The 13668-nt window shown below is 40.6% G+C and overlaps 1 protein-coding gene across 1 annotated transcript; it reads left to right on the forward strand.

The window, feature by feature from the left end:
* The first annotated feature begins 394 nt into the window (after nt 1–394).
* LOC138969133 (acylglycerol kinase, mitochondrial-like) lies at nt 395–10608 on the forward strand. Its single transcript, XM_070341851.1, has 14 exons — nt 395–545; nt 3538–3577; nt 4032–4111; nt 4502–4577; nt 4932–5030; nt 5662–5694; nt 6042–6133; nt 6822–6891; nt 7528–7607; nt 7990–8195; nt 8763–8884; nt 9129–9196; nt 9617–9719; nt 10041–10608. Exons 1-14 carry the CDS (start codon nt 436–438, stop codon nt 10164–10166), a joined length of 1305 nt encoding a protein of 434 aa, XP_070197952.1. The 5' UTR covers nt 395–435; the 3' UTR covers nt 10167–10608.
* The last annotated feature ends 3060 nt before the right edge of the window (nt 10609–13668 follow it).

Genomic DNA, 13668 nt, shown 5'->3' on the forward strand with positions numbered 1-13668 from the left:
TGAACCGACAGTGTTAGCTTACCTGATCGTTAACAGGAAAATAGATGTTCAGAACGTTTAGTAAAATCTTAATGCAGATCATTCATCAGATCATGGGTCAAGTGAACAAACAACAAACACAACGTTATAGACAGACTCATCAGTAATAACGAGCACTGATGACCCGGGCCAAAACTTAGCCCTATTTCAATCGTATTTGGTGACATGGACATCCTTCAGGTTCCAGACTGCAATTATATATACGTTTTTAATTTCGTTTTGCGTAATCAAGTGTAAGAATTGAGTTCCGCGTTATGTTATCATGCTGGGATGCATTGAGACTATCTCCATACTAGATTTCTTTGATTCGTCAAGTTCTCAAATGGCATCAAAAAGTCAGGACACTTCCGTGCGGTTTGTAAACTTCACCCTCGTGTGCTGTTGTGTTGTGATGGTATGGCGTTTGTCGTTTCGATTGCGAAAACTTTGCGGAACCATTGGAAGAAATCAATATTTTTCACCTTAGCAGGAGGTTATGGGATCAAGTATGGCCACGACAGATACGAGTGAGTGGACATTTAGTAACAATTTGATCGAGGAGGTGAAGATAACACTGCACACACACCAGTTCATTTTGCCCTTGGCACAGTCGTCCAGTCCACACACACCAGGGTTCGACACTAGCGGGGGCGGGGGGCGGAACGCCCCAGAGTTTTGTGTTCCGCCCCAAACATTGCCGAAGCTTGGGGCCCACTCCGCCCCAGGATAAATTCCAACAATGACAAACCAAAAATTCTAATGCCAGCAGAGCCAATCACTAAAAATCGCCAGTCAAAGTCGTCACTGAAATTTGCGTTACGATCAATGCCGCAGTCAAGACAAAAACACATTCAAATCGTCGAAGGACAATGTCGTAAGGGAAATAACTCCCAGATTGCGCTCTTTAGCGTGAGAGATAAGTATCGCCTTCAAATGCCAAACGCAAAATGTGGCGACACATCCCTGGTGTAAAAAGACATGGAAATGAAGATGAAGAACAGGGTGGAGAGAAACGAAAAAAGGAGACCGATGCAGCCAAAAGCGCGAAGCGCTGTCGTAATTTCAATGTCAAATGGTTGAAAGAATTTCCCTGGCTTCAGTACGATGAAGAAAAACAGACAATGCATTGCCGCACGTGAATACTGAGAGTGGGCCCCAGATTTTTTTTTCCGCCCCAGCAATTTCCATTTCTGGGGCCAGTGTGGCCCCAGGCCAAATAAGTTAGTGTCGACCCCTGCACACACACCTCAACACACACTCCCATGCACATAGTTAGGGTTAGGTGTGCTTTTCTTTTCATTAAGTGTCAGTTATGTTTTGTGGCACAATACTACACCATTGAATTTGTACGACGGACGCAAATATTTCCACTCTACGTATACTAAAAATACGTTCGTCATTTTGTTTGTTGGCAAAAGCTATAGTATACGCACTCCGAGTGTATGTACACTATACATGATTGATGAGTCTGTTTACACTCCGACATTGAAAAGCTCTGTTACAAATCTGTAGCCAATGAAATGCACCCTAACAAGTAGTTACGAAGTAGCCAATGAAAAATCAGTCTGACGTATGGACTTTCGCTATTTCTTTTTCGGAGTGTCGAAGGTTGGCAAATTGTACATTCAATCAATCAATCAATCAATCAATGAGTCTTATATCGCGCATATTCCGTGGGTACAGTTCTAGGCGCTCTGCAGTGATGCCGTGTGATAATGAAATTTTATACGGCCAGTAGATTGCAGCCATTTCGGCGCATATTTACCTTTCACGGCCTATTATTCCAAGTCACACGGGTATAGGTAGACAATTATTAACTGTGCCTAAGCAATTTTGCCAGGAAAGACCCTTTTGTCAATCGTGGGATCTTTAACGTGCACACCCAATGTAGTGTACACGGGGGGAGGTTCGGACACCGAAGAGAGAAAGTTGACTCTGTGAAATAAATTTCCGCCGAACCTGGGATCGAACTCGCGCTGACAGCGGCCAACTGAATACAAATCCAGCGCGCTACCAACTGAGCTATATCCCCGCCCCATAGTATACAACCGTTTCTAGGTCGATACACACTCCAAGTGTGTTCCAAACTCCGACAATAAACTGCCGTGAAGCATCAGTTTCGTGTGTGTGTTTGTTTTTGTCAGTGTTTGTTCCCAGCGTACTTTGATACCATGAATCGAAAGTGAAGCGTACCTTCGCCAAAGGGCGTCGAATGACGCTGCGAGTGTTGATGCGGTTCAGTGTCTGGTCTTTTAAGTACACCCCAAAAATGTAATCTACTTTTACAGCAAAGGCCGTGCAGCATTAGATTGTTTTGGTTTCTTTGTACTCTTATACAAGTATGTATACTTATAATCAACTGCTCTGCGTTCCTATCGCAAAGTGGTGTCGATTGGCAAATTATTCGCTTTGCGACCGGAAGTTAACGCCTAAGTGTATACAAGATTCTGACCCATGTATACACTCCGAGTGCTTATAGCCAGTGCGTTGTTTGTTTTTGTGTTTGTTTGGTGTGGGTAATTTTGTGGGTTTTTTTTTGGGGGGTAAACGAGAGCTGTTTTTACAAAACAAGTGACCAGTACTTTGTTAATGTTACGTTTAAGTCGCTAAAAGCCTGACCCCCGCACAGGAGAGGAAAGGCAAAGATGGTGCTGAATATCATAGAAATGAGATTCTCTTCGCTGTATGTTGTTACATCGATCACATGTTGTTTTAAGGTTTCCTGATCAAGTTGCAATACTGACATTGCTTCTCCAAGCACTCTACATTGTGGGAAGATCATACAATTTGACGGCAGGGAAATTGTAAGGGAAAATGTTACTTCTGCACTAGCTGCAAGTGCAATTATTGCGGAGGATGTGGGGGGGGGGGGGTGGAGAGGGGAAGGAAAAGGGAATAGCAAGATGAGAAATTGGTGCGTCCAATGGATTGCTTGAAGCAACTGAGATTGTCCTAGGACATACACAGTGCTCACTCAAATCACGAAAACAATGATATTCTGAACATCATTGTATGCAACATAGCAGGCAAAAGTCGTGTAAAGGCTAATATAATAAGCCACTTATGTTATCGTTATGTTAAGTTTAAAACATTAGTTATGACTCCTTGAAATTGTCTGCCCGGCTGCCCAATGAAAATTCTGGTCGAATGTGACCCTTTTGGTTGTGATATCGAGTTTTAAAGCCATATAAACACTGCAGATCAACCGGGCCAGCGAAATTTCTGCCGGGCTAGTGACTTTCTTGAAGTTACTCGCCCGACTGGCGAGTTAAAATGTTGAGATTTGGCCATCCCTGGAGTTGATGGCATCTGTACATTTTATTTTCAGCATATTTTATGCTACCGGTATTATGATGATATTGATGGTGATTGCTGAAGTCTGTTTAGTTCTTGTTCTTTGGTGGTTTGGTTGGGTTATGGAGGTGACGAAGAAGGAATGCAGGGCCTAATATCATTGCTCTGTTTAACTTTAAGGTCTCATGTATTCTTTCTATTCTAACATGAGATTTTTTTTTTCAGGGAACATTTGCTGAGACGAGTTTATTGTGCAGAGGCAAAGGTATACATCATACATGTATAAATGTTGTAATACATATATATATACCCTAAAGAATATATAGGTAATAAAGAGGCATACAGTTTTATAATTACATGTATATTTACACTAACACTTCATCAGTAAATGTATACATCAGAAGTTGTGTCTGCGAGTGTGAGTCAGAGAAAATGAGCTGTCCTGTCAAAAGTTTGATTACATTTATGTCAGACATTCAAATTAGTAATCAATATCAAAACAAAAACTGAAAAAGAGATTTAGTTTTACAGCTATGGCTACGCTTCAGTCTTATCACAGACTCTTGAAATTAATTAAGTTTTGACAGGGATGATCCAATTAATAGTAGGATGTATCAAGTATTGAACTAATCTTTATCATTGCTTTCTTGAAAGACAGTGTTGAAGTAATCCTTATTTTATTGCTTTCTTGATTTATTTCTTTTTCTTTTGTCACACAGAAATATGGAGACGAGAAGATCTCATTGTCAGAGAAGCCTCGTAAAGTGACAGTATTCCTCAACCCTGCCACTCATTCTGGGTATGCTTGAATATTGTTTGTGTCTGTCTGTCTGTGGTGTGTGTGTGTGTGTGGAATGAAAATGCATTAAGAAACACCAGACATACGGTTTTATTTAACAGTACAATCGAGATGCCACAGAGATACAGAGTACTGTTACAACGACTTTTCTGATCAATGCAGTTAACAAGTTGAGCTTGTCAAAGTAAAGTACCCGTATGTTTATTTTTGGGGTTTTTAAAAGAAAGTATGACAGTATATTTGTCTATATGATAATCACTTAATTATTTTCGCAGAGCATTCTGAACTGTTCCACGTGTATAGCTGCATAAATTGTACAAGTTCTTCATGTACTAGCTTAAAAAATAAAGTGCTAATTAGGACACATGGCATATTTTTGCTGAATTCCAGAAAATCACGCAAACTGTTTGAGAAGAACGCTGCTCCTATCCTACACTTGGCTGGGATTGAAGTCGACGTTGTCAGGGTAAGTCTTGAGTTTGATTTGAAAACTGTTTATTTTATTTTATTGGATGTTGCTTTTAAGCAGAAAACACCCTTCTAGTTCTCGCCGGAAATCCGGGTTGTTTTTTGTTACTTTTAGAACCGGGAAATTACGGTTTCTTAAAGTAAAACTTTTAATTTTTGTTTTGTTTTTTTGGTTGCATGGTTGATGGAGGCAAAATGCGTATTATTTTATAATTTATCAACATACATTTTGGTACTAGGAGATGCTGTTCTTTGCCTCTACAAGATTAAAAATAAAAATCTCAGGTACTGGGGGGCCTATTTTTCAGGAAGTGATGTACATGTGCTTAGCTGTATTGTCTGTTGTTTTCAGACTGAGTATGAGGGCCAGGTGAAAAAGTTTATCAGCGTTTTGGAGGAAGGAGAAACAGATGCCGTGATTGTTGCTGGTGGAGATGGAACTCTGTTGGAGGTAACTTCATGATTTGCTGTGCTGCATGGTTATAGTACTTTCAGTGAAGTCAACATTTTGATATTAATTTTCTCACTTTCAGGACTTTTCTTTCTTTGATTTCATTTTCATTACTTTATTGTCCCATCGCAGGGAAATTCGGGTCGCTTCTTCCCAGTGCAAAGTTAGCAGCAACAGAGCCGCGCTTCCCAGGTGTGTGTTTAGGTGTAATCAGCCACCTTGCACGCATGGCAGAATGACCCGGGTCTTTTACGTGACACTGTGATGACACAGGGTGGAACATGGATACAGTCTCTAAGTCTGCACATAAAGTTGACCCTTGTCTTTCCCGGTCGGGATTCGAACGTAACGTGATCCTTGGATCACAAGTCCAGTGCTCTACCAACTGAGCTTGTTCCTTCCTCAAGTCCTTCTCCCTCTCTGAGTGTCTCTCTCTGTTTTTTCCCCACATATCTTTTAGCCCTTATGGAAACTGTAGATTTATTAGTCACTTTTATATTTTTTTAAAATCTACTCTGACTTTTTTACTCCCAATGGTTTCAGAATCATAACGTTTGCATCATGTTATGGTTCACTCATACCTTTCTATGTTAAGCTTCTGATGTATTGTAACGTCTTTCTTTTTTTTCAGGCTGTCACTGGCATTTTGCGAAAAGAGGACAGGGTAAGTTGCACTAACCTGTGACTCTTGTATTTCATTTCTGTTTTGCTGTCCAACATTTATAATGGTTGGCAGTACTTCCACTAGATGCTTAAATCTAGTACTAGTACAGTTACTTAAAGAGGGAGAAACTGTTATTAACTTCATCCGGTAGGAGCTGCTTCACAGGTACCTTATCTTCTGTGCATAATATGGATTTATTTTTGATTTGTGAGAGGAAGGAGTGAGAAAAAAACACTCAAGGGACAGAATTAGATAGAGAAGTTGATCTGACAGAGAAAACATTATTATTTCCCTTGCATTGTTCAAGTCCGCATTTGCTGTGATCACAATCACTATTCTGTCAACAGAAATTCCACAAGACTCCTGTTGGTGTGATACCACTGGGAAACCACAACACATTCTCACGCCTGTTTTACGGAGTCGACAAAGGCCATGTTAGGTGAGTAAATGCTCTTTTCAAGAAGTGTCACATGCTTATCTGTTCTCGTACAAGGTTAGGCCAAAAAAAAAAATAGGTGTGGTTACGGTAACATAGCCCCCAAAAAATAGGGTAGGAAGGTAGGCAATCACTTTTTTTTTTTAAACTGTTTTTCTAATGTGTACAAATTAAACCTACTTGACAGGGAAATAAGTGTGCGACTCGGGCGCTTTCGCTTTCATTGCGTTTTCTGCACTCGTTTACTTGGTGTTTTTTTTAAAAATTGACAAATGTAATAAAAAGTTATAGGGTCGGCCCCAAAAAATAGGGTAGGTCGGGTTACCGTAACCACACCTATTTTATTTTTACGCCTTATCACATCTGGCAGGAAAAATGTGTTTGAAAAGAAAGGAAAAAAAACTTGTTTTAAGACCCCACCCTTTAAGATCCCTGTTCTCATATTTTCTTTTCATAAAAGTGTGTAAATTGACCTCCATTTCAGGACTCCCTCTCTTCTCAGGCCTCAATGATTATCTCAGATTATTTTGTGACTCAGAAGAAAGTTCCGCTGTATTGATTTTCAGTGCAGTAACAGTCAAGCATATACCTATCCTGCAGTGTAGACTCGTTCATACTGAGCTTGAGTAGTTTGACAGATGTTTTTGTTTTGTGACATGAAGATTTACTGATAAATAACGGTTCTGTACAGAATGATGGTTGATGCAGCCATGGCAGTGGTGAAAAATGTCACCAAGAAAGTGGATGTTCTCAAAGTGGATGTAAGTTTTTGTGGATGAATTATTGGTATTCTTGTGATTCCCATAATGGGGGGGGGGGGGGGGGCATTGATTTTGCATGTGTGTTGATCGGTAGACAATGTTAAAAATAATAAATTTGCCTTTGAATACTAGAAATACACCTTTTCAAACCTCCAAAAACGAGAAAATAAGGGAGGGAGGGTCTTAAAAGGGAGGTTCCACTGCACAAGTAATTGTTGATTTTGATGCAAGAAACTTAACAAAGTCCAGTGGTTTTATGACTTTCTGACATGAGTCCGAATGATCCTGATCAAATTTTAAGGTCACAATGGGATTGAGTTTGGTTCTGCATCAGAAGGGAATTAACAGTGATGGTTTATGGAGCTAGAGCAGCAGTTTTTTGGTTTCTGATTCATATTACTTATGACAAAGTTCAGTTATGTGAGCATTAGTTCCTCTTGTTATTCATGTATCTGAAAATCTGTCATAGATTTGTCATTGTTGAAGAGCTGTCCCAGACAAAACCCAGGTCATTGTTGGTCAAATCGATGCTGGAAACCAGAACCATCAGTCTGAGAGAGATGTGCAGCCTGTGAGAATTTCAAGGCCGATATGATTATGAAATGATGGAATGCAGTGCTGTTCTTTGTTTTGCAGGGTGGGGAGGGAAAGACAACCTTTGCACTGTGTGGAATGGAAATCGGAGCTTACAGAGATGCTGAGGCAAGAAAGTCAAAGTAAGTGATGTCATACCCATTCTCATCATTAAAATGAAGGACAGGGTCCACAGGGGGAGCGAGTAGTGTCCCGTAGTCACTGGATTGAGTCTTTCGGTCTTTTTCTCTGTATTAGTATTACTGTCCAAGTCTCTGTGTGTGTTTGTGTCTTCATGCACATGCAGTAGGTGGGAACGCTCAAGTACACCTATAACTCCAACTTCTCCACAGGGGGAGCGAGTAGTGTCCCGTAGTCACTGGATTGAGTCTTTCCGTCTTTTTCTCTGTATTAGTATTACTGTCCAAGTCTGTGTGTGTGTTTGTGTCTTCATGCACATATATATATAGCAGTAGGTCGGAACGCTCAAGTACACCCATAATTCCAACTTCTCCTCTGTCACAGATACTGGTATTTTGGGCCACTGAAATCTCGCTGGACACACATTCGCACAGCCATGAAGGACTGGCCGCCAGTGGTGAAGGCAAATGTCAGCTATGTGGAGGCGACGGAAGAAAACATGAAGCAGGTCGAAGAAGAGGAGGAGAAGGAACGAAAGGCTTCTTGGAGCTTCTGGCGCTTTTTGCTTAGAAAAAAACAGGTGGTACAAGGTAAGCTTTGGGATGTTGTGGGTTAGAGGTGTTTGTATATCAAGGCTAATTCTTGTTTACAGCAGAACCCCCTTTCAAGACCTTAAAAGATCTGAGAAAATCACGTCTTAAAAAGTAGGGAGTATTAAAGTTAAAACAGAGGTAAATTTACAGAGGGTATGAACAGAAAATCTGAAAAGTCAAGGTCCTGAAAAGGAGGCAGTCTTAAATCCAGGGGTCTTAAAAGGGGGGTTCCACTGTATTGGTACATTATCCACAGGCTCCTGGTCTCAAAGCTATCTTATTTTTCAGTCCTAATACTTTTCCAGCCTTCCTGTCCTTACAACTTTTTTTTTTAAGCATAACGAAGGAATTCAAAATGCTTGCTTTTAGTAAATGTCCGTGTTTATGTTTGAAGTTTTGATTTTGGGCGTGGAAATGGATATGATTTTCTTTATTGGTATGTGAACAACCTGTGTTAGTCATATTACAAGGCAGAATCATCATCATAGACAACTAAAAAGTCATAAGAGATGACCTTTTCACAGTTCTAATATTTTGACTTGTGAACTGTTTACGTGGCTGCAGAGGCAGAGCAAAGAGATTCGATGATGAAAACAACAGCTGAGGGGGAGGATGAGAACAGAGTGAGCGGTGAGATTTCTACACTGGAGATCAGCCTCATGTCTCCCAACATGATTTCTGAACAGGTACACACTGGCACACAAATACGTGCATGCACACTTATATGCACAAAAATACTCAAACACTATCTGTTAATTGTAACATATCATGTTTTTTAATAACATTTTGTTAAAACCAAACACTATCTGCCCTACACACACTCACACATATCTTTTGCGACCGTCAGTATTTTCTGTTTTAGGTTAGCATCTTCTATTTTACACAGTGAAATGTATTACATTCTGATTTGCAATTATTCTGGTATCCCAGGAGCTAGCAGGTATTCATCTGGAGATTGGACCTGAGGAGCCCACCAGAACACAGGTCATTTCTCAAGGGTAAGTTCATAGAAATCTGGTTGGTTGTCTGGCTAGTTGTATGGTTGGTTGGTGGGCTGATTGGTTGGTTGACTGGCCTTGGATGGCTGGATAATTTGTTTGTACACTGTCTAATAGACCTTCAGGCACTTTTTTCCAATATTGATTGAATTTATTTAGTTCCTTCTTTTTTTGTATATGTGTTTGTCTCGTCTGTTCATGAGCTGTCTTCTTTTTTATTTTCTCATATTCTTTCTCGATTGATTATTGTTGGGTATGTCCAGTGCATGAATGTTGTGTGTGCATGTGTGTCTATTCAACAACTTTCACCATGAGCAAATAATGACCAAAATTAGTCTCTACTTGGTTGTCTCTAATTGAAAGTTTAACGCGAGGCTTTTGTTGTACCTGTAACAGTTTCTTCTTGAATGGTGTGTGCAGGTGGCAGAGAATGAAGAGAAAGGCCCCCAGGTATGGGTCAGACGACAACAAGCAGCTTCTGGTCAAGGATGTCAGCATTGCTCTGGATATTCCTGAAACACAGGTCAGTTATAGGCATATGTGAGTGGTTGGGGGGGGGGGGGGGGGGTGGTGTTCATGTCGGTATGTGTTTGTCAGTGTGTGTGTGGGCTGTTGTAGGTGCCCTAAAGATAACATATGATAATTAGTTTGGCTAATTTGAATTAGGTAGAACCATTCCATCATGATTATTAATCGAAGTCATTTTTATAGAGTTTGTGCTGCAGTTGTACATCAAAAACTGATGGGTTGTGTGTTTTCTAGCTTTTCCATGACCAGTCTAAGAATTGTAGGAGCTATGCAATGTGCAGAACAGATATAATTTGGGACTTGTGTTTGCTTTCAGAGTGAACCGATCTGGTATAATATCGACGGAGAATCATTCGAGGCCATTCCTGTGAGGGTTTCCTTGTTGCAGAAGAAACTGAACTTTTTCTGTCCTGTGTTTGAACCTACTGTTAATGCCAGCTGATGAATATCTTTAGCTTTAGATCTGTACATTTGTGCTTGTGTGTTTTGCTGTGTGGATGAGTGTGTGTGCATTTATGTGTGTTCACATATATGTGTGTTCATGTTTGTGTGTTTGTGATCTATTTGCACAGAGTGTGTGTGTGTGTGTGTGTGTGTGTGTGTGTGTGTGTGTGTGTGTGTGTGTGTGTGTGTGTGTGTGTGGCTAACTCGTTGGATGGCTGGATAATTTGTGGGGTACATATTTAGTGTCATTTGTCTTCAGGAATCTGTTGTGTGCATGGATGTGCACTTGTAAGCACGTAGTATGTTAGTAATAGTATGTCTTAATTTCACATTATGTATCTGTGTATGTATGTATGCATTGGTACTAACATTGATTTAGTGACATTCAGTTTACCAGTACATATGTGAAAATTATGAATAAAAAGGAATAGTTGACCGTTCTATGCTATTGTTACACAACATCTTTGTGTGTGTGTGTGTGTGTGTGTGTGTGTGTGAACCTGCTTGTTTGCTCATCTTTTTCTTTTTTAATCTTGTGGTTGATTGAACATTTCATCAGACAATGGTTTTATCAGACCTCTATGACAGGGAAGAGATTATAGACTGTTTGCTAGTATAAGGTTGGAACTGTTTGGGACCTTGTCAATGTAAGTTCAGGGTGAGTGTTAAAGGCACAGTAAGCCTCCCGTAAACCATCACAGATACGGTCAGGCTTTTACACACAGTACAAACACCCTTTCATTTAAACACTCACCGATTGAGAACATCCTAGGTGCTCTCCGTAAAGAGCGAACAATTTTCAAAGAATTTTTTTTTGCGTGGTTTATCTTGCCCCTGAGCCATCGTGAACCCGTGTGATCCAGTTTCCCTTTTTCACAATGTAGTCGTCAGTTAGTCATTTGAATGCGACTCGATGTCAGCTTATCTACAATAGCACGTTTTTATGCACGAAACAAACGGCTGTGGTTCACAAGAACTCTAGCGATGGCTTTTGACTGTTGAGAGGAACGGCGATATGCCGCATAAACCGTCGTCTGCTACGACCCTTGCGTGACCCTGCTTCCGGGCTTTTCTTTTTTCAAACTTTCACAACTTCGAATTGCACTGATCTTGTCTTGATGAAAACACGCTGTCAATTTATTATTTAGATTTTAAAAGTTAGGTCTAGCGCAAAAACGCACCACGGTCCAAAAACTTTCTGATTATCATCGATCCACGGCTATCGCCAGTTTAAGGGAAGTAACTCATTTTTGACCTGAGTTCAGGATGGGTCCAAAAAGTGTTCGAGACAATCTGCAAAATTAATTCTTTAAAAATTGCTCGCTCTTTACGTAGGGCACCTAGGATGTTCCCGTTTGGTGAGCGTTCAAATGGAAGGGTGTTTGTACTGTGTGTAAAAGCCTGACAGTATCTGTGATGGTTTACGGGAGGCTTACTGTCCGGGCGTGATTTCCGGGATATTCATAACAGCCGTCCAGCACCAAAACGAGGCGCCATTGTTGTAAAGGGCCAAGTCCACGAAAATAAATTCTTTGAAAATTTCTCACGCTCGACAGAAAGCAGCCAGGATGTTCCCGTTCGGTGAGCGTTTAAATGGAAGTATGCTTGTACTGTATGTAGACGCTCGGGGAGCTCTGTGATGGTTTACGGGAGGCTTACTGTGCCTTTAAGTGTAATAGATACTATCTTGGAAGAAGCAACACAAAACATCCTTAGAACCACTGTGCACCAAAGACAATTAGGATAAGGATAGCTTCGAGTGGGAGCGGGGACTGATTTCACCTCAAAATCCCATATATATGTGGGCAAGACGATGACTGCCCCCCCCCCCTCCCCCCCCCTCAATCACATCAGATCTGTCAATAATTTGAATGTCTTTGCCAAGAAGTTTTACAATGCCGGCATATTTGTATTGGATCGAACGCCGTTAAGATCTCGTGAAAACAAACTCGAGAGACACGTTCGTGTAACCAAGACAGGAATTAGTGAGTTTATTAACTGAGGTCATGCATTCCTTGTGCCAAACTTTGTTTGACGTTTTGTTTTGTTGTTTGAAATGTGTTTATTGGCCGGGTGGTTGTTTTGCTGGTTGGTTCCATTTTGTGAGGAGGAGAAAAATTGTTGTGTGACGTCAATGTTGGTATATAATATACCAATATTTGCCTGAGTGATTTGTCATGGACCGAGGAGGGGCGTATATGTCTTCTTATGTAGGTGTTTGTGTGTGTGGTGGGGGGAGGGGGGGGGGGGGGAGGGGGGGATGAATCTAAAAAAAATAGTCAACAATGTAGTTTTTATTTTTGTAGGTATTCACTTTTATTTGTTTTTCTTGGTTTGGCTGTTGATTTTTTTGTATCATTACAAAGCGTCTTTGCCTCTTTTTTCCCGTGTCTATTTTAATGGGGGAAGGGGGGTGCAGATTCCCTCAAACTGATGTACAGGACCTACATGTGTTGCCATAGCATACACTCAAGCGACGGTAATTAATGTATTCACTATAAAATCCAAAAACAAAGAGACTGCCAACGTTCCAAAATTCAGAATCAAAAAACAAGAAAGGTAGGTTTTCGAACGTTTGTTATTGACAAAACAATACATTCACAGATATTTCGACCCAACGGTCTTTTACTGGAGTGAACAAACAAACAAATATTCACACAAAACTTATCTTGATAGAATCAGTTTTCGCCCACTGGTCAGGAAGCCGAGCCAATGAATGTATTCACTATAGTCTTCCCCTCTACCTTCCTTGACATTCATTCATCAATTTTATCTATTTATTCATTTGATTTAATTATTTGTTTGTTTATCTATTGCTCTTTTTATTTATTTATTTATGTATTCATTGTTTCTTTGGTGGGTTTTTTTTCCACCAGAGACCTTAAAAGGGGTAACACACACTCTACTTTACAATACTTACGTTGAACGTTTTGTTGACGTAAGTGTACATGTACCATTAATACATGTAACCCAATAGTGTCGGTCATTTTTGTTCTGGTGGTCTAAACAAAGCGAGTCAAGGGTTCATCAAACAATACATCGTCAGGGTGTGAGTTTCGCCACACTGACTGCTCCAACGATAGCAGTTGAACAGTACCACAGGAACTCGAAGCGCAATGCGGTTTCTATAAGGGACTGAGCTGAATGTATCGGATTATCGACGCAAGCCCGTCTGCTTTCCCGGTAAAAAATCAAAACACTGAATATACGATGAAGACAACAAAGACGAAAGAGTTTGCAATATTAAACAAACAAACAAAACCACACAAAAACACCCCTGCAACAGTTCGATGGTATCAGTGTAATTGTGTGTACTTTAGATAACTCATCTGTGGAAAGGACGGAGAAGGAGATGGGGCCGGGTAGGGGATGATACATGTATTAAGACAAAGGTGCTAGTGTGTGTGTGTATGTGTGTGTGTGTGTGCGTGTGTCAGTGTGTGTGTGTGTGTGTGTGTGTGTGTGTGTGTGTGTGTGTGTCGGCATGCCTGTCTGTCTGT

This window comes from Littorina saxatilis, linkage group LG6 (genome assembly GCF_037325665.1).
Source record: "Littorina saxatilis isolate snail1 linkage group LG6, US_GU_Lsax_2.0, whole genome shotgun sequence".
NCBI classification, from domain to species: domain Eukaryota; kingdom Metazoa; phylum Mollusca; class Gastropoda; order Littorinimorpha; family Littorinidae; genus Littorina; species Littorina saxatilis.

Coding starts and splice junctions, on each gene's coding strand:
- LOC138969133 (XM_070341851.1), top strand. CDS start 436: ATGGCGTTTGTCGTTTCGATTGCGAAAACTTTGCGGAACCATTGGAAG. Junction 5,695..6,041: donor TTTTGCGAAAAGAGGACAGG/GTAAGTTGCACT, acceptor TTCTGTCAACAG/AAATTCCACAAGACTCCTGT. Junction 7,608..7,989: donor GCTGAGGCAAGAAAGTCAAA/GTAAGTGATGTC, acceptor CCTCTGTCACAG/ATACTGGTATTTTGGGCCAC.